The sequence below is a fragment of the Cadophora gregata genome, assembly GCF_030347475.1.
Source record: "Cadophora gregata isolate MNR1 chromosome Unknown scaffold_1, whole genome shotgun sequence".
Taxonomy (NCBI): Eukaryota; Fungi; Ascomycota; class Leotiomycetes; order Helotiales; family Ploettnerulaceae; genus Cadophora; species Cadophora gregata.
In genome coordinates, this window is record NW_026695924.1 from 1,891,953 (window position 1) to 1,912,114 (window position 20,162).

A 20,162-nucleotide genomic window follows, 5' to 3' on the forward strand; every position below is an offset into this window, starting at 1 on the left:
AAAGCATATGGACGCTTGTGAAAAGTTGATAGAATTATGTGAGAACAGTCGGCAATCTGAAGTTCTTCCTACTGTGAATGAGAAACCTTTCGTAAATCGATGGTAATGCGATCTGCTATCTTTGCTGCTTCTGGAACATTTTCAATGCTGCTCAGCAAACGCACCTCCATTAAAACGCCCTGGCCATATCTGGCTTGAAATAGTTAATATCAATCATCTAGTAGAGAACATAGAAGTAGTGCCTTTATAAGAGTCAGTCACATGCTTCAGGCATCTCATATCGATAGAGTTGCAGACAGTTCTGCATATCCAGGAACTCCGTAACCCAGGTCGCTTTCCATTTATAACAATATAACAAGTAGAAAATCTGTTAGCTACCTCATAGTCGTATTCTTGTGAAATGTTTTGTGTCAACCGAAGGTGCTAGCCTCTTTGAATCGTGGGGCGGAGTGTTTATTTACTTCGCTTCCACTTCAGGAGGCACTGTTCTGAACAAACAAAAACAACGCGCTCCTCAATGTGTCGCGTTTACATATCTGTGATCCTACCCCTACTCAAGCTTAATAGTTCACTGATAACACGGTCAGTTGAGGAGTGAACTCCAAGCCCGAAACCTCAACTTAAGCAAACACTTTCTTCAATTTTGCGGCTGCAAGATATACCCACACCAACAGCTTTCGACGGCCATTGGGCGGGTAATCTACAGAAATAGAACGAATTCCAAGGCTCAAAGCCATCACGAGGCTTTCAAACCTCTTCAGAAGACACTCGCGAAACGACTTTGCTATAGCAAGTCTCGACCAAACTAAGCAAAGGTCTGTGAGACGAAAAGAATAGCAGCCATGGCCGACTCATCACCATACCAACATATAGAGAAGACATGGAGAGAAATCGAAAGGAAGAGGAGTCACGAGGACGCCGAATTCGACAAGTACGTACGAGATGTGCTGTCGAGCATCGATAATGAAAAGGAAATCAAGCTAGCTCAACACGAAGCTGACACCAAAACCAAAGAAACGGAATTGGCGGCGGAAGAGCAGGAGAAATCTAAGGAGTTGGAAGCAGCACATCTAAGAGAACGAGAAGCGCTTGATGCCCGACACAAGGCGCAGACTACAGATAGGGAGAGAGACCAGCAGGCGGTGATGAGCAGGCTGAGAGACGAGCGATCAACAGCTTGGGAACAGCTCAGAATTTTCTTTTCTAACAAGAAAGATAACGTTCAAAGTGGACTCGACTCCTGCAAGGCTACATTGAAAGCTGATAGGCTTTTCGAAGATGATGAGATCCAAAAGAATCTATTCAAGGCCATGGTTGAACAGAGCAACCAGACAATTGAGGTCGCATCATCTGGTGCAGCCTCCTCATGCGCAGAATTACCGCCCCAACGTATTCTCAACTTCAAGACAAGAATACCTGCAACATCTACCGAAGAGAAGCCCACAAGAGCAGTTGAGAAAGGGAGCGTTTCCACTGCTGATTTGCACACTTCCCGGAGCCGTGGAGCCAGCAGTCAGGTCACTCCCACAAAGCGCTCAATGGCCGAATCTCCGTATGAGAATATACAACCGCCCAGCTTGCGTCGTGCTGTCTCAGAGAACATCAGGCCAGCAACAGCTGAGAATGTACTCAATCTGTCCAGCCCACCAGCTCCTTCTAAGCTATTTGGTTCATCGAAGACTTCATTGCCAGTAACTCCATGCCGTCGACCCGCCAGTCCATCTTATCTAGTCCCTCCATCCTCCAGTTTCTCACAAGCGGCAATTCGAGCAACTTCCCAAGCTGCAGCACCTTCAACTCCGCTACGGATTAGCCGTCAAACCATCAGTGCTAATAGTCGACTCAACGGAAGTTCTCTGCCGCCTCCTGCGGATACGAGCCTGTTGATGACCCCTACGCCACCAAGAGCTATGCTCCGAAGTCCGTTCAAGTCAAGTAGCCAACATCGTGAAATCTCGCCCGGCGTACCGAGACAATCAGCCGAATTTTCCTCCCAGCAAGACTCTTTACCAGGACCTACCAATCAAAACCGACCACTTTGTCTCAATTTTGAGATCATAGCAGTTCGCTACAAGACCTCTGATGGTACGTCACAGACTATCAAGTTTCTTTCATATACTTCAGGCATACTGCATCAGACTGTGATAACTAACTTAATACGTCTAGGCGAAAACTTTGTTTGGACTCGAGAGGCTGAGGAAGGACCTAAATATTATCGACTGAGTGACAACACCTACCGCCCCGTTCTGAAGCAGGGTAGAAGTTGTGGCACCCCAGAGTGGATTATCGATCCCAGCAGAGTATGGTTTTTGAAGTATAACCTGGAAGCCGCACTGCTTTACATCAATCGAAAGAAGGGTGATGCAAAGACTGGGAATGCTGGTAAGGAGATGTGGGTCAAATTCAAGGATGAAATACATTTGGAGGGATTCCTGAAGAGTTATAAGGAGAATTGGGAGCATATTAAGATAGATAAGCTGGACCTGTCAGTATTTTTTGCTTTGTTTGTCCCTTATCTGAGGTGTGCATCTTGGTTGAAGGTTGCTGCTGACTTGACTTTGCAGGGACGATGATGAGGTCCCCTTGTCGATGGCTAAGAGCTGTCGCTAAATTCCTCCTTTCTGTCATCCGCCGATCTATCCTGCTGAGTGAGTGGATATTAGATCGGAAGTACTGTATGATTCTGTTGAGTTCGGATTTATGTGAGATTGGAGAAAGGCCACGGAGTTGTCTCAAGATGGCTTAATGTAGCCTAGTTTGTGATCAAGGATATGCATGGTGGAGATGATAACGGTTTACAGTTGTATGATGCCCGAAGAATTATACCTGTATTGCAAGCCAGCATAAATTGTAGAGAGTAAAATATACTCCAATTGCAAAACGTGGTTTGTTTACATGATCTGTAAGGTAGAACCAGTCTTGCCATCCGCTATGTGTATCTGTCACATCTCCTTGCTTTCTAGATCTTCTCACCTTTCGGATATCTTTTAGTTCACTCTTCAATCGTGGTTGCCTGATTCAATTCCCTCGTGGCTCTAATTAAGGTTGCCTTTCTGCCTCATTTCTTTCTACCTACACACCTCGCTTAACGTAAACAATAACCAGCTCGAGTGTCTCCGACCTCAATCTTACTCAACTCCATCACCAAGTCTTGCACAGGAGAACTCTGTCAAGCCGGTAAAGTCTTGAACTCCACCAATTTCTTTAATTTTTTTTTGCATCACCATTGCTGAACCATCTCCTACTTTGCATGATCTTCTCGCTGTACGATCAGTTGTTGCCCACATCCCGCTGAATTTCAACACCACTTCCGTCGTTTATTTCACCTTCTTGGTGACCAATATGGAGTCTCTAGGAGACTCCCTGGGTGGTGGAGCCTTACAAGAGCTTTATAACGTAGCAAAGACCCTGCAGCAATTGCAGACATCACGCCTGCAACAAGATTTGAAATATTCGACGCAGATTGCTGCTGAACGCCAGATGATTCTCGATCAGTATCGCACTCAATGTTCGGAAATGAGAGTCGATCATGCGATCAGACGTGGTGAGAAGACTGTCCAGCTGTGGCAAAAATGTTCCCCTCCGTCCTTGCGCACGAAAAGCGAAGCTCGGGAGAAAAGAGAGAAAGCTCTAGCTGAATTGAAAGAAGTTGAAGACAAGGAGAAGGTCGATCTTGATGTTGAGCATGTACGTCTTACCAGAGCAGCGGAATATCGAATGCACGAACATATCAGCGCTCTTGAGAAGAGAAGAGAGACTGAAGACAAGAAGACGGCCGACCTCATTTTCAAATTGAGTGGCGGTGTTCATTATCCGAAGAATTTGCTAGGCCAGGTTCTTGTTGTTGACAAGTTAATCACTTCTCAAAATAGCCTCGCCAAGGCTAGTTCATCCATGTACCCCGATTTGGCTTTAACGGAGGATGACTTTAGACACGGCATTGGTTTCGACGCACCCACTCTGGACTTGTACGGTATCGATCCAGGCGAGGGCGTCACAAAATTTGGTCTGGTAACCCCGGAGAACAGTCCACCCTCACCACATCGGCCTAGATTCCGTGCTCTTGGACCGCCAGAGACACCAACTAACCCTCCTCGCAAAAGAATCCAATCTGTAGCTTTCGGCTCTCATGTAGCTTTGCCAGCTACCACCGGTTTAGGACCAATCTTGACTCCCAATGATTCCGCTGAGAAATTGCCTCCCACGTTTGAGTTCCGCACAGGTGGAGTTCCTCATACCCCGACAAAAAAGGCGCAGGAGAATGTTTTCATAGACCTCACATTGGACAGCGATAATGAGTTCCCAGCTCACGAGAGTCACAAAGTCAACAGAGTTCTGACCAACGCTGACAGCAATCAAGATTGTCTTACCGCCATCGATGTCGCTGTCAAGACACCAAAATCCAAGCGAAAGCTCAAGGCGAAGAAGCCAATTGTTGGCGCAGCTGTTCGCGGTCCCAACGTTCCCACAATTGCCAAAGATGAAATCCGAATCTCACCCAAATCATTGGCTGCCGTGGTCGGGGAGGTCAGAAAGAAATCCTGCGAGATCGCAAAACCTGCATCGGTCAGAGAATGCACGCCAGGATTATTTGACTCAGATTCCGATTACTCTGAGACTGAGTCCCGCAAGAGACGTCGTGCTACCTCCGTCACAGCCCCCCAAAGTTCACATCGCAATCGCGCGGGAGCTTTGACAATGAGCGAGTTGATCGAGCACCCCTCTTCAGAGCTACCCTTCGCAAAGGGAACCACTTTCAAAGTTTGGGCTCGTCGTCTATATCTACCCCGCAAGTTGATGAAGTTCAGCGTTAACTTCATTCGAGCGATCAAGGATAACGGTGAAATTTTGAAGTTTAATGATGAGACCAGCCCTGTTGGCTTTTACTTCCTGAGAAAGGCTCATACATTTGTGCCGGTCATTGGTCATAATCACAAGGAGGATGTCTTTCCAGAGTGGGTTTTGGAGGAAGATGAAATCTCACACGCACAGTACAACCATGAGCATGCTCTTGTGTGCTTTACCAAGACTGTTGGCCTGAACCGAGATATCTTGGTGAAATTCTCTACACGAGAAGATATGTGGAACTTCTTGGCAGTTGCTTCTATGGAGATGGAGGTGATCATCTATCAGAAGTAAGTGGCGCACCCCTTTGTTTTGAATAGTTCGCTAGAAGGGTGGGTTATGTTGAGAAATGGTATACTGACAAATTCTACAGCATCAATCTCAAGCTTCCCAGAACATGGATTGCTTAGAAAATCGATCCGATTTCTCTTTCTTCGATAATGGCTCCTCCCAACTTGTATGATGTTCAGCTTCAGACCCTTTTCCCGCATGACCTTTGAACTTGTAAGTATCACCCACTCAGCGCTTCATTTCCCACTCATTAAGTCGTACTAGTGCGAGAGTCCGCAGATGTCTTTCCAGCTCTCGAAACCCGTTCGATACATGCTGGTCATGTTTAGATCGGGTGGGCACCACTGACCCACTCCAAATGCTTTGATAGCCTGGTAAGTTCCCGTCTAATCTCATCCTCCTTTCTCTCTGCATCTTATGGGCTCAACTAGTCCTATTGAGCCCATTCTCCTCTGAGAGAGTCGTAACTGACATCTTCTACAGGCACACGAATCTCCACTCTGTGTTGCACGACGCAATGGACTGGTTGTACCCATGACGATACGATGATACGATTTTACGACTTATGACTGATGACTGGCGAATTTCTGATGATAGATGATAACGACAGTTAAGGCGAGTTTGTGTTTGTTTGGAATTCGCTTGGTTCGGTTCGCATGGAGGTACAATCTGATTTGATTACTTTTATGTTTCTGTCTCTTGCTTTGCTGCTACTGTTTTCTTCCTTTCCTATTTGATGTTGCATAATGTCTCACTGCCTGGCTACATCTCATCTCTTGATTGAGATGCGGTGGAATGACTTCTGAGAAGGATGAACAATTACACCGAGAAGTAATGGCGGACAGGGTCGGCCGATGAAAACTCATGCTATTGAGCTTTCACCTCTTTTGCTTGTTTTCTTGTCTATCATCCCTGCAAACTCCACTCTGGTCTCTGAGCTGAACACGCTCCAACTCGTCAAAGGAGCTTGGAGAAATATCCTGAGCATTGGTACGGTGAGATATCATACCCAAGGCTATTTGGAGAGAGATTCGTCCATAATGCAGGGCGGAAATATGTACTTCAGAACAATGAAAGTTGGCACTTGCCACAAACCTGCTACTTTCAAATGAGTGACACACAATACTCCACTCTTCTCCAGAATATCAGACAGCCTCTCAATTGTTCATAAATTGGTATCATATCACTATAACTTCGCAAACACCGTCCCCACAATCCCACTCCCCTCCACCAACGTACTCTTCTCCCTAACCCAAGCCTCCAGCCCCCTCCTCCCATTCTCCACACCCACACCACTCAGCTTCCAGCCTCCCACGCTCATCTCCGCAGGACTCTCACCCCACGTATTGATCCACGTGATGCCCGCTTCGACCTTACTGATAACCTCATGACACTGATTCAGATCCTTACCAAATACACCGGCCGCGAGGCCCATCTTCGTGTTGTTGGCGCGAGCGATGAGTTCGGGGATAGTGTCGTAGGGGAGGATGCAGAGGACTGGCCCGAAGATCTCTTCGCGAACGATCTTCATGCTGTCTGTGCAGTCAGTGAAAACGGTAGGTTGGACCCAGAAACCGTTTTCGTAGCCTTTGGGGATGTTGTTTGGTTTTGCGGAGCCACCGCAGAGGAGTTTCGCTTTGTCGGCGTCAATACCGTGTTGGATATAACTTAGGACTTTCTTGTAGTGGATTTCGGATACCAGGGGTCCGAAATTACTATTGGGGTCCATGGGCTCTAAAGAGCGTATATGTTGTATTCTTTCGAGGAGTCTCCTCTCGAAAGCGGATTTGAGAGCGCGGGGGACGAAGACTCGGGTGCCGTTTGTGCAGACTTGGCCCGTGGAGTAGAAGTTTGCCATCATGGCTCCGTCGACGGCACTATCGATGTCGGCATCTGGGAGGATGATGCAGGGACTCTTGCCGCCGAGTTCCATTGTCACGTATTTCATGCCGCCTGCTGCGGAGGCGGCGACTTTCTGACCCGTCGATACTTGTCCTGTGAAGCTGACTTTGGAGATCCCAGGATGCGATGTCAGGTATCCGCCAACTGCTCCATCGCCATGTACGATATTGAAAACTCCTGGTGGGACGCCGGCTTCAGAGTATATCTGGGCCAGTATCTGGCCATGGAGAGGCGTAACTTCTGAAGGCTTGTAGACCATGCAGTTTCCTGCTGCTAGACATGGCGCTGATTTCCACAGTGCTATTTGAATGGGATAATTCCAAGCGCCTATGCCAGCACAGACTCCTAAAGCTTCTTTCTTGGTATATATCCACGCATCTGGCCGTAGCTGTGTCGTCTCGCCATTGAGTCCCCCGCTTGCCACCAGATTTGCAAAGTATTCAAGTACATCTGCACCGGTGACTACATCCACTGTGCTGGTTTCTGAGAATGCTTTGCCTGTGTCGTGTGTTTCGACTTTTGCTATCTCGTCGTTCCGTGAGCGCAGGAGGGAGACGGCTTTGAGAAGCATCCGTGAGCGGACGATTGGAGGTGTCTGGGACCACGAAGGGAAGGCTGCCTGTGCGGACGCTATGGCCGAGTCAATATCTGCTGGGGAAGCTGTTTGGACGTCTGCCAGCGGTTTTGCGGTAGAGGGGTCGATTGTCTTGAAAGATTTTCCTGACTTGGCACTTCGAGGTTTGCCATCGTAGTAGATCTGTTGGAGGGGGTAGGAAGCCATGATGAGATAGGCTGATTTGGATGAGTATATGGTCGTATTTTCGCTGGCGACAACACAGTATGCAGGGCTGAATCTTTGAAGCAATTCGCAGATACCTTATGCTTGCTACCTTACTGTACTAGGTACCTACTACTGTATGCCTAGGTACAGTGGAGCATGTACGGCAACTGAGTGGAGCTGATCCGAGAAGGGGAAACTACGGTAAGGTTAAGGTAAAAGAAAGGGACGCGGAGCTCTGAAAGCTGGGCAGCGTCACCAGTGGATCCGATCGGGGTCGGGTTTGACGGATTGTGGAGCCCAACAAGTAAGAAATATCAAAAAAGTGCTTCAAACATCACGCAACATTTATTTACGAGTTCTGTATCGAATCTTGGGGGAAATAGAGTTTGTTTGTTGTCTGCAGATATGGCATGGCATGGTTCATTGGCATCATTTGCATCATTTGCATCATTTGCATTGCATTGCATTGCATTGCATTGCATTGCATTGCATTGCATGGCCGGTATGGATTGTTCGGACACACCGTGACTCGCCATTGTCTAGGTAGGTACCTAGGCAATCAAGAAATCGACGAACTGGTCGCTGGACATTGGTCCCGCCAGGTATTTTTTTGGCTGTCTTCGGCATTACTGTACTGTACTGTACTGTAATTCACGCCAATAATCTAATCTATTCCATTCTTCTGGAAAACTTCTCCCAAAAGAAACTTTTAGACCGAATAGAGGCCGTGGCCGTGGCCGTGGCCGTGGCCGTGATGGATATCGGCGGGGCCGTGTAAGGCTGGAGCAATGCCCGCTACGTCGGGTCCGCGAGTCCGCGAGTCCGCCTAGCTAAGCAGAATCATGACGGAATACTCGTAATGATTGGGCAATTCGTCGAGTCATGAGTGCCACGATAGAGGGGCAACGCAGCCCTAGTGCGTCCGAGTCCCAGCGCATCCTCTCGACCCCGCCTGCACGCAGAATAATTACCTTATTTTATGCAGGAATGTGCCGCTAGACGAATTATTATTGGGGCCAAGAGTGAGACACGTTTTTACAGGCCACTACTCAATTCCACTACTGTACTGTACTGTACACGCCTTTCGAGTTTGGGATCCAGCATCCTGCCATCATCGAGCCGACAGCTTCCGTCTGCATTCAGCACCGCAGCGAACCAACGGTATATCTCGCGCCTGTCTCTAGTGCGTTCCCCAGCCAAGAGAGAGGACCGTCTAGCGGGCATTCATTGGTCCAGGATCTGACAGGAAAGGGACCTAAGGCAAAAAAGTCTGGTAACTTATGATTCGACTGTCTGTCTAGCCAGGACAAGCTTCCATGTCCATTTAGTTCCTATCTTTTTTCTTCCTCTTCATCATTTTCTCTTTTATCTCGCAACTCTCTCTGAGTCTGTATCTCTACCTCTATCTCATCATCTCAAGCACACGACACTTTTCCGAACACCTCTACCCTGGATCCTACAGCCACCTCCAATAGAGAACGGCTTCACATCTGCATATTCTTATCAGCCGATAAGCTACAAACCAGAGCAGAGCAGAAGATTTGTTAGATTCAAGCAAGAGCTTGTCTGCTGCTGAAAAGTATATTCTTTCTGTGAAGGAATTAGACACTTCTTCTTCTTCTTCAACTCGTTGGATACCTGTTCGCCTTGTCTTGCCTGTCTTCAGTCCAAAAGCGACCTCCAAAGCAACAACATGACTACCGACTTCATCTCTGCGTCTCAAGCTAAGGACTTTGACTATGTCATTGTCGGTGGTGGCACAGCAGGCTGTGTAATTGCGAGCAGATTGTCCGAATACCTCCCTAGCAAGAAAATCCTCCTTATCGAGGCTGGCCCAAGCGACTTTAACAACGAGAAGGTGCTACAGCTGAAGGAATGGCTTACACTTCTAGGAGGTGACCTCGATTACGACTACGGGACTGTAGAGCAACCCAATGGTGAGTTTTCGAGCTCCAATTCTGGTTGCCCTTTGCTAATTGAGCTCCAGGGAACTCGCATATCCGACACTCCAGAGCTAAAGTACTCGGTGGCTGCTCCTCGCACAACACTCTGATCTCATTCAGACCATTCGAATACGATTTGAAAATATGGGAGAGCTTGGGATGTAAGGGCTGGGACTTCAAGACCATGATGCGTCTTTTGGACAACCTCCGAAACCAGATCCAACCCGTTCACCCCCGCCACCGCAACCAGGTTTGCAAGGACTGGATTGAGTCCTGCTCTACTGCCCTCGATATCCCTGTCATAAGGGATTTCAACAAGGAGATCCGCGAGACTGGAAGTTTGCAACAAGGTGTTGGATTTTTCTCTATTGCGTACAATCCAGATGATGGACGCAGAAGCTCTGCTTCAGTCGCATACATCCATCCTATCCTCCGAGGCGAGGAGAAAAGACCAAACCTAACGGTCCTCACCAATGCCTGGGTCAGCAAAGTCAATGTCTCTGGCAAGACTGTCACTGGTGTAAATATCGCGCTTAAGTCAGGCACCCAGTACACCATCATTCCTCGCACGGAAACCATCATCTGTGCAGGAGCAGTCGACACCTGCCGGCTTCTCCTGCTCTCAGGAATTGGCCCCTCCAAGCAATTGGAAGACCTGTCCATCCCCGTCATTCACGAACTCCCAGGTGTAGGCGAGAACTTGATCGACCACCCCGAATCAATCATCATGTGGGAGCTGAACGCCCCCATACCACCACAAACCACAATGGACTCCGACGCAGGTATCTTCCTCCGCCGCGAGATCAAAGACGCTGCAACAAACAACACAGACCCAGCGCTGAACCCCAAGCGTATCCCAGATGGCACAATTGCAGATATCATGATGCACTGCTACCAAATCCCCTTCTGCCTGAACACCGCCCGTCTAGGCTACGAAGCACCTCTCAACGCCTTCTGCATGACACCCAATATTCCCCGCCCTCGCTCCCGCGGACGCATCTATCTTACATCCTCGGACCCAACTGTCAAGCCCGCCCTCGATTTCCAGTACTTCACCGACCCCGAAGGCTACGACGCTGCCACCATTGTCGCCGGCCTGAAAGCCGCTCGCGAAGTTGCCAAACAAGAGCCTTTCTCCAAATGGCTCACCAAAGAAGTCGCACCCGGTCCTAAAATCCAGACCGACGAGGAGCTTTCCGAGTACGGCCGAAGAGTCGCGCATACAGTGTACCACCCTGCTGGCACGACAAAGATGGGAGCCGAGAGTGACAAGATGGCTGTCGTGACACCGGAATTGAGAATTAGAGGCTTAAAGGGCGTGAGGATTGCGGATGCAGGTGTATTCCCTACGATGCCCAGTATCAATCCTATGTTGACAGTGTTGGCTATTGGGGAGAGGGCTGCAGAGATGATTGCGCATGAGGCGGGATGGAGAGGCGATGGAAAGGCGAGATTGTAGAGTTTGTTCTCTCTTTCTTGTTCTTCATTTCCAGGTTTGTTTGAGCCGCGGGTAAGAGTGGTGTCCTCTAAGGCCTATCTTGGCTCGCCCAAACCTCGAAGCATTGGAGGGCATCAGCAGTTGGATATCCAAGCCGTTTGTAGATATTCCCCTTGGCGTACAATTCTTGTTTGCTTCGTTTTTGCTGTTTCCTTGGATCAGCACACGTTGGTGGTTAGATTGTGGAGGAGTTGGAGAAGGGCAGGAAGGCTGTTTGCTGTCGTTGTCGTCGTATACCAATCAACACTGAAGTGTTTTGTCCATCCAATATCACTGTTTATCAACCCACCTGTTTTCTCGCTTGAGTTCCGTTGCTCCTTCGACCCGGCCAACCCAAAACATCAACAAAGTTCGATTGGAGAAAGCTAAGTTTGCGCTTGAGGACAGAATCGTTCGTATTGTTCTGGGCAGGACAAGAGAGACTCAAATCTGAACCGGTATGGAATATTGAGATGTCGAAAATGAATAGAAATTAAGGGTCTCGTTTTTCAGCGACCTATCTACATACATGCCAGCTCGTAGCGGCAATGCAAACGCCGGATTCCGAAAAACCAATCGTCAATCCATCCATCAGTCCCTATCCATGGAATGAATGCCAGAACCCCCCTGTTCCCTATATACATTACGATTCAGAAGTGAGTAACAGGCCATCCAATAGTACGCCAAACGAAGTCAATAGCCGAGCCCAACGCTATGCAAAAGATTGATTTCCCATTTCCTTGTTCCCATACAAGCTCTTTCTAGCCCGAATATCCTGCTATTCAGATATTCCTAGTATGCGAATCCACCGTAGTTCGAGTTTCGCGCCTGGGTTGGGTGGTTGTAGGTGCTGGAGTAGTCGTCCTGGTAGATTGTTGCTCTTCGATCTTCTTCCGGGAGGAGTTCCTTGACTTCCCAATTATTTTGCTTTGTGCCAACAGAAAATTCGAGATCCTCGCGGGTAATGGAATCCCAGTACTGCAAGTTATGTTAGAGGATATACCGCATGTGAATTCTGAACAACAAACCTTGTACACCATCATGACAGCCAACAAATTGCAAATAGTAGCAAAGAAAAGTCCGTCGAGGTAATGCTGGACAGCATTACAGATCTGCGTGCTGAACACATAGAGGATGACTTGGCCGATGATCAGGAAGAACGCAGCGAAAATAAGATCTCCCAGGGGCCAACGATCCTGTAGCGTGTTGACGACCAAAATAACCTGCATGACAGCATAAACCAGTAACGAGATCCCCGATACCAAGTATAGCACGACGAATAATCCAATCGTTCTCGTGGGACCCAAGCCCGCCCAGGATTTGAAGGTTGCCAGTGAGACTAAGCCGGTGATTATGAAGAATGCAAAGCTGACGGATCGGAGGAGCCAGACTGATAACGTGGTTCCGTCTTCATACAGTTGAAATCCTACGAATCCGTTGATGAGTAGACAGACACAGAGCGCTGATGTGAGGCCGTTCTGTACTGCGGCAAAATATGGATATGTATTGTTTCCGGGTGGCACGACGCCTGAATCAAGAATCAGGGATGCGAAGGTAAGCATCATGTAGATATAGAAGAAGAAGGTGATTTCTTTGCGGCCTGTCCAAATTCGATCAGCACCATTCCTCAAATGATCATCTCCATTCCTTCGCGTGACGTACCAACGGCAGTAAATTTACTGCGGACATGCAAGATCATGATAACCGTCATGATCAGCGCTACAATGTGCATGAAAGATGCGGCGCCCTGGAATATAATTGTGTTGGCCAGCTCGATGTTGCGCGCATAGCAGTCGGCCTCAATCCCATATGACCCGGAGATGTGAGTGATCTTGCCCACTACAGCACACAGCGGGATGGGCGCCTGTTCGCATAACGTCTGGAAGTCTCCGAACCCCATCTTGTGCTCTCCAAATTTTGTAGAGAGATCTGTAACGATGTTCTGAGGAGGAAAGCAGGTTGCGGCGGAGAGTTCTTGTGCGGCGGCGGACGAATGAATGTTGGTTGCGACTGTAAGAAGGCGAATGCTGTACGTTAGCGAATGATGTACCTAGGTAATGGAGAAAGCAGCGATTGAAATGCTCTTGCTCTCGAGACCGTAGGTGAAGGATTCCAGGGAGTGTGGAAGGAGCGAGCGCTCTGAAGTGGAGAGGGTGAGTGAGGTGAGGTTGATGTGAAAAGGGATGCCTCTAAACAAACGGGTCTCGTACTGTGCCTTGGCGGATCGTCGTTACCCCCGAAACCAAGGTTAGCGTCGAAAATAGTAAGGTAGGTAAACTATTTTTGACCACAGACCTAGTATGTCACGTGTCGATAGTATCTGCAGTCACGTGCATACAAGGGCAAATTTCAACGTCAGCTTCTCCGTCTTCATGTCTAGGGTGTGAGATATTGAAATTTTATGATGATCCGCCTTTTACAGATATGCTAGCTTATCATTTCGAGTAGGGTACTCGTAATTTGGTTGTGGCTGGCGGTCGAGGGCTTCATTATTGGCATATGTGTATATACTCTCTTTTGCTCACCGAAAGTGCAGACAAAGTCGACTCTCCAGAGCAAATAGTGAAAAGTAGCCATCTGGACAGCTTACAATCCTCCCGGCGCCTTGCATTCGATCTTGCTCGAGCATATGGCCGAGTTTATTATTAAATTAGAAAGATTCGCAGCAGGGAAGTTGATGCTCAAGTCAAATGCGAGAGTCAGACATCCCCGAAAAAATCGAGTATCAAGAACCGTCTAGCACTCACCGCCTATTGGAGCACAATACTCGGCCTGCCTGTTGCAATCCCTGGGAGCAGGAGAAATCGAGGAATGGCAATAAGTATAAACTTACTGTCGAAGGTGTCAGGCAAAAGTTTCCTGCTCCACTTCTTGAGCACTGGACTGGACATCTCATGGAAAAGGCCAGCCTGACACAACTTGTGGATTTTGCCATCAACTGTAAGTAAGAGTTAGTAGGAACAAGACAACTGAAAGTGAATGGAGGAAGGAAAAGAAAATGCGGTGAGCCTTGTGGAGCAACCCAACCACCAGTATCTGACTTGGAATCCAATGAAACCGGTGACCAAAGGTAACATTCTTTTGTAAAGTAATCAAATCTATTGTACAATAGTCAAAAGCGAGACAAGATGGGCTGAAGATGCTCGATCGCCCCTGATGGAAACGTATATCGAGAATTGTCCCATTAGATGCGCCGGAAAGTCTTCCTATCACTTAAAAGCGAAGAACCCCCTTAGTCGCACTTGACATGGTCGCATCTCAAAGCTCATCGAATATGAATCTGCTGCAGCATGTGCCAGATGCATTGATCAGATGCAATGCGGACAAGGGACCGGGTATTGCTGGGGCCCGTAGAAGCAAAAGTTGATGAACGGCCAACAGAAATCAGTCTTAGAGGTCAGAAAATAATCAGCGCTACCTGCACATGACTTGTAGCCCTGCTTGGTAGATTCAGAGAAAGAGTTTATGTGATGGCAGCTCGGTGGAAAGCGGAAACAAGAGATTTAAATTGATTGGGGTCGTGTTACGCGACGGAGGTCGGAAACTCGATGGAACAAAAAGTACGAACCCCCAAGTCTCCAGGGCAGTTCAACGAATAAAAAGGGGCAGTTGATATCTGACTTGACGAAGGGGAATGCCTTGGATAGAGGCACTAGGAAAGTGCGAGCTGCATGCGACGTTGAGTAAACATGGTTGACACTGCTGCAAGTCAGTCGAGCGTCCTTGAATTCAGAACTTTGCGACTGTTGTCTAAGTACCACCAACTGTATGGAGCGCTCGCATGACAATGGTGTGGACACCACTTATCGTCAGCTCCAGAGGATGATTTCCGGTGATATCTTCATGTAGTGTTGGCTTAACATGGAGATTGAGTTTTGCCGGATAGCCTCAAGGAGCAGATGATGTCCGAGGTCGTCAGCTTTCTTCTTTCTAGATATGATAGAGGTTGCAATTCAAGGATTCTGTTAGGTGCAGCACGCATTGTTTTGATTTCGAAGGTTCCAGGGTTTGGGACTGGTTTTCTAGTGGTCGCCAGGAAAGCACATCGTCAACGACCCAGGACGACGAGGACAGGGGGTTTTAGCGAGATGGCCGGACAACCTCCCGATGGGAAAAAGAAGGATTGCAAATTACAGTCCAGTCAAAACGCCCCCTTTAGGTCCCTAGTAGTGATCTCCAGAGCGCATGGCTTTCTACTGACACTCGTCGCTTCGTTTGCCCCAAATCTTGCAGGTCTTCAAATGACTAGAACAGATTGACAAGGAGGCATGGGTTTCATTGCATCCGCGGCACACGTTCCTTGGAGCATTGCCCGCATCCTGTTTTTGTGGCTCTTTGAACCACCATCTGTTTCCACCATCAAAGAAAAATCCAAGCTTACGAGTACCTAGGTAGCTAGCTGTACCCCAAGCAGAAGTCCCACACGCGAACGGCATTTGTGGCTCGGCGAGGTTATCGGGCAATATTGAGAAACGCTGTTTGCTTTGTCATGGCTTCACATCGTGTCTAGACTTCGACAGCGAAAAATTGGCAGCATAGCAGATCCAGATCTCGAACCGACCTGCTCGGATACAGGAGATACCCAAGTACGGAGAATGGCCTCGTATTTGGAAGGAAGGATTCCGACCCTTTACAATTCTGTCCTTTCGCTATTTCTGTCCAGGCTTAACATTTCATTAAGCGTTTGACCCAAACCCCTTGATAGTTTATTCGAGGATGATTTGGAGATCATGTCGGTATCATATCAGAATGCAAGCGAAGTTGAAACCATAAGACCCAGGTCACCGAGCCATTATTATGATCCTTGGATGACTTGGCATGGGGCATTTGAGATATTGGCTCCAAGGTTGATGATGGTTACCGTAGCCTCTCCACTACTGAAACCTTCGGAGAAGGAAAGGAATGAAGCGATACCTGGGTGCACGCGTCCTGGTGTGGCTCTCTGCCGATGAGCCTCCTGGCCATCCCTGTCCTACTTAGGGGGTAAGTCTGAAGGTGAAAGTGAAGTCAGGGTCAGAACAGCCACAAGCAACCAGCTGAAGCTCTTCCAGCGGTGGGAGGAAACTTAGGAAAGAAAGGGAGTGGTGGTATCACTCGGCAAAGCTCAGTAGCAATTTCTCGTTACTTTCTTGGTGCTGCTCTAACTCTTCTCTTCCTGCTTCGTACAACCGTGACGCCCGTCGTCTGACTCAGAAATGTTCCAATCATTTGACTTCGTCATATTGGTTTACTCCTGCTGGTTTGGCAGACCCTCTGCAGATGCTGTGACGGCGAGAGACGGAGGCATTGCCTGGCTGGGCATCTGTTGCTTGCGACATCCGTGCCGCCTCATCTAGAGAGCATCGTGTCGTGAGTCGTGATTGACTGTGTGGGTGCAGTGCATCCGGTCCGCGACGCTGATATTACGCTGTGCAGTACAGTACAATCGAAGGTGGAAGCCCAACTCCGACCGTGCCGTTGGTCAGCACACGTCTCTCAATTGATCATCAACCGCGGTCCAGCTGTGCACCATTCTCAGACAACTCACATGCGACTGTACAAGCCTCACATTTCATTGTCTGAGCTGAAGTATCTTTCGCCCGCCTCACCGCCCGCCCGCCCAGCCAGCTCCATGCTCCATGCTCCATTTGGCATTTCTGCCTGGTCATATCAGATCAATTCAAACAGCCACCAGCTAGGACAGCCTGCAGTTAATGACTCGATCCCCATTTCAACTAAATTTACTTGGTCGGAAACACTCTATATCCTGATATGCTCCGCACGAAGCTGAGCTTATTCTCAAGAACCAGCGCTGCCATGCAAAAAGCCCAGTGCCTCCCGTTCCGTTCTCCAGGACGATCAGGAGGGCAGCGCCGGTTTGTTGAAGGGCGTAAAAAGGCTCATCACTCTTGTGTCTCTCTGAGAAGGTGTCGGCGATCTCCACACAGCTGGACAGCCCACTCCTTACCTACCGAGCCTACATATCCTAAGAAAATTTATCTCACTTCAAGAGTACCAATAGCCGGCTTCTGAGTCCAGCCATCCCGCTTCCTTTGCCAGACCCACGCAACGAAGCCAGGAAAATGGTACAAGACATTCCTAAAACTTATGACAGTCGGGTTTATGCGTCTTGCCTGCCTCTCCTAGCCAAGTTCCGACCAACATCCCGTGGCGTCTGGATCGTCAGTCTGTTTAATGCATCATCCTCCTCACCTTATCAATTACGGTACAACATTATTGGACAAACCGGCCCAAGATACAAGTAACGCACCACATAAACAGGCCTGTGCTACTGTACTGAACAGCTTCTGGAAGTTGACAGCCTGGTCGTTCCTGACGTCCGAAAACGAGAGGATTCGGTAAGTCACACTTTCATTTGTGTATGCATTCTTTTACCTTGCATTCATTTCGACTGTCAGCCTGGCAGCACCTGTCGCACTTACACAAGGCGGAGAACTGGGCGAAAGGTGGTTTGATACTCAGAAGAACGCACAAGAAAAATTGAAGAAGGAAACCCCGGCAATTCAGAGAGGTTACTTTCTTCGGGAGTCAAGCGGTGATGAGGGGCAATTGAGAACCCGCTCTTAGTTCACTACACCCCACCAGATGGTTCCGGGGCTTCTAGACTTCACGAGACCAAGAGAGGGATAGCTTTCCTACTCAACCCTCCTCCATCCAGCCCATCCTTCCTCATGCAAAACCTGCAAATACAACATGGGTGTGGCTAGGATAGGATTTGATTCCCGTCACCCGCTTATCCAGCTTGCGATTACGACTTTATGGACGAGACAGCGGGGAGGTCCTCAGATCAGGTCGAAACATCAAGCGATTCGTCCCCTTGGATATGATTGGCCGCAACGCTCAACCCACCTCCGTGAATGCCCTCAAGTCCGATGATCGAGGAGCAATTCTCGCTTGGACCATGATTTGTTGCTTGCACTTTCGCCAACTGTCCGACGGCTAAGTTCGAGAAACCGACAGCTGGACGCCGAACAAAAGCAGCAGAAGCGTATCCACTACATCAGAAACACCCAAGTGCAACGATGCAACCACTCCCAGTAGTGTCTATCTATTCCTCGGACGTTAAAGTCTCGCGATCTCTGAGGTATCGCCAATCCTCATTCCGTTACGTTGACCAGGTCAGGTTAGGTTGTCACCAGCTGCACTGCACTTTGACGCATCCTTGGAACTGCCTAGACTGACTTTCCCTCCTCGGCTGGCCGCTTATTGTTCTTTATTACGGGTTGCATAATTGTATCCGATCCCATTCCAATAATAATTTTATCCCTGGCTCTGTCTTTGGCGCGATGGAAGAAAAGGCGTCAAAAGGATCGTCGTCGATTTGAAATTCTCTTCCTTGTAAATTTAGCATGGTTCCGTGCCCGTAATTGGCGGAGGGCAAGTTCCCTAAGTCAGACAGAAAGCGGTTGCCTTTGTTCATGAGGCAACTACAGTTTCTCTCAGGCCTTTCTCTGTCGTTAGATGTCAGCGACTCTCCCACTTCTTACCTATGGGCCCAGAACAGGCTGTTGGAGTATGATTCAATTCGTCGTAAGGAAGAAGCTTACCTTTGCTTTGCCATACCTTGCCGAAGCGAGACAGAGTGCTTTGCCTCATCCCCAGCCAGATGCTGGGTAAGTTTCTGGTTGCGGGTCTTGGCTTGGTGCTATCCAAAAGCCTCCGTTGTGTTGTTTGGTGGTGAGCAAGAGGCGAATATCCGCTGCAGCCTGACTAACTGGCCCGTAAACTGCTGAGGGCCATCGAAGTAAGCCGGGATTAAAGGGAGCAGCACAACCCGAGCCCGAGCCTACGTACGAGGGACTTTCACGATGTGCATCAGTCCATCCACCCACATCCTCCACTACTAACTCCCATTCCGTCCAGCTGCCGAAAGAGGTCTTGTTTCTATGGCCTGTTTCTCCGTAATTGTATTGTTTCTGATTATTGCGAGACGGTGTGGACCCGGTCAACTTGACGATGCTCCGGATCCAGACACAAACACAAACCTAGTAAGCAGCAGAACGGAAGTCAAACGAACAGACAGCCACCATGTTGACTTGACTACGAGGGTGAAATATCGCGACGTTCGTATCAATAATACCACCTCGCCATGCTGATCCCAGTGGTTTTTCAATCACTTACTGCACGCAGCCAGTAAGAACGCTGGCTTGGTGGTGCAAACCGGAACTGCTTCGGCGCCCATTAAGCTGCTGGACACAGACAAGACACTGCCTGAACATGAGCCTGGAGTGGACATTGAGCCTTGTCTCTCCAAACCGGCTTGTCACGCCAACACTCCTGAAGTCAAGGGCAAGGCCAGCGGAAGACAGGAAGACAGAGGGGAGCTGGCACCGTTGCGATTCGCTGGAATGTCGTAGGAGGCCTGCGAGTCCATGTCCCAGCACCTGCATTCTGGCTCCATGAAAGACTTCACTCCACCACGCCCAATCCCAGCGCACCCCCTGATCTGTTAGGAATCCAGCTCGCCCAGCCACCTCACCTCACGGTACAGACCAAGTTGCAGCGCCTCGAGCCAGTAGTCACCGTCAGAACGGTAATTAGTGGTGACCGTACTCCCAGCGGCAGCCACTGATCCAGTGAGTGGTCCAAGAACAGGCAAGGAAGGCTCGGATTCCCAGGCCAAATTCTACTGTACGCTGGGAGGCGGAACGCGCATCCATTTCTCAGTAGCCGATTTCATCCCATCCCCTCCCTTCCCTTCTACAGTACAGCTCCAAGCTCCAAGCTCCACCTTGATTGCACTAGCTCGCCCTCCACGACTGGAACGCCAACGAAGGCCCCGTCGTGTCCAGATTTCCTCACCCAGCTCACCTCACCTCACCTCACATCACTCACTCACTTCAACGCGCTCATGCTCCTCATCCCGCATACCTCCTCGTCCTTGTCACGGAGCCAAACCAAAACAAAGCATGCCTGCGAGGTG

General features: G+C 48.9%; 5 protein-coding genes across 5 annotated transcripts; 3 read left to right on the forward strand and 2 right to left on the reverse strand.

Annotated features, from left to right (window-relative positions):
• Positions 1 to 842: 842 nt before the first annotated feature.
• Positions 843 to 2,610, forward strand: ONS95_000638 (uncharacterized protein; the record flags this gene model as incomplete). Its single annotated transcript, XM_058493802.1, has 3 exons — positions 843 to 2,085; positions 2,167 to 2,485; positions 2,565 to 2,610. 3 exons carry the CDS (start codon positions 843 to 845, stop codon positions 2,608 to 2,610), a joined length of 1,608 nt encoding a protein of 535 aa, XP_058364004.1.
• Positions 2,611 to 3,342: 732 nt separating this feature from the next.
• ONS95_000639 (uncharacterized protein) lies at positions 3,343 to 5,255 on the forward strand (the record flags this gene model as incomplete). Its single annotated transcript, XM_058493803.1, has 2 exons — positions 3,343 to 5,135; positions 5,219 to 5,255. The coding sequence occupies 2 exons, from the start codon at positions 3,343 to 3,345 to the stop codon at positions 5,253 to 5,255; spliced, it is 1,830 nt and encodes a 609-aa protein (XP_058364005.1).
• Positions 5,256 to 6,322: 1,067 nt separating this feature from the next.
• Positions 6,323 to 7,819, reverse strand: ONS95_000640 (uncharacterized protein; the record flags this gene model as incomplete). Its single annotated transcript, XM_058493804.1, has 1 exon — positions 6,323 to 7,819. One exon carries the CDS (start codon positions 7,817 to 7,819, stop codon positions 6,323 to 6,325), a length of 1,497 nt encoding a protein of 498 aa, XP_058364006.1.
• Positions 7,820 to 9,512: 1,693 nt separating this feature from the next.
• ONS95_000641 (uncharacterized protein) lies at positions 9,513 to 11,221 on the forward strand (the record flags this gene model as incomplete). Its single annotated transcript, XM_058493805.1, has 2 exons — positions 9,513 to 9,756; positions 9,807 to 11,221. The coding sequence occupies 2 exons, from the start codon at positions 9,513 to 9,515 to the stop codon at positions 11,219 to 11,221; spliced, it is 1,659 nt and encodes a 552-aa protein (XP_058364007.1).
• Positions 11,222 to 11,713: 492 nt separating this feature from the next.
• On the reverse strand, positions 11,714 to 13,584 carry CHS7 (Chitin synthase, class 7). The gene is made up of 4 exons (XM_058493806.1): positions 13,450 to 13,584; positions 12,902 to 13,249; positions 12,268 to 12,839; positions 11,714 to 12,217 (listed from the first exon to the last, which is right to left on the reverse strand). Exons 2-4 carry the CDS (start codon positions 13,137 to 13,139, stop codon positions 12,032 to 12,034), a joined length of 996 nt encoding a protein of 331 aa, XP_058364008.1. The 5' UTR covers positions 13,140 to 13,249; positions 13,450 to 13,584; the 3' UTR covers positions 11,714 to 12,031.
• Positions 13,585 to 20,162: the final 6,578 nt, after the last annotated feature.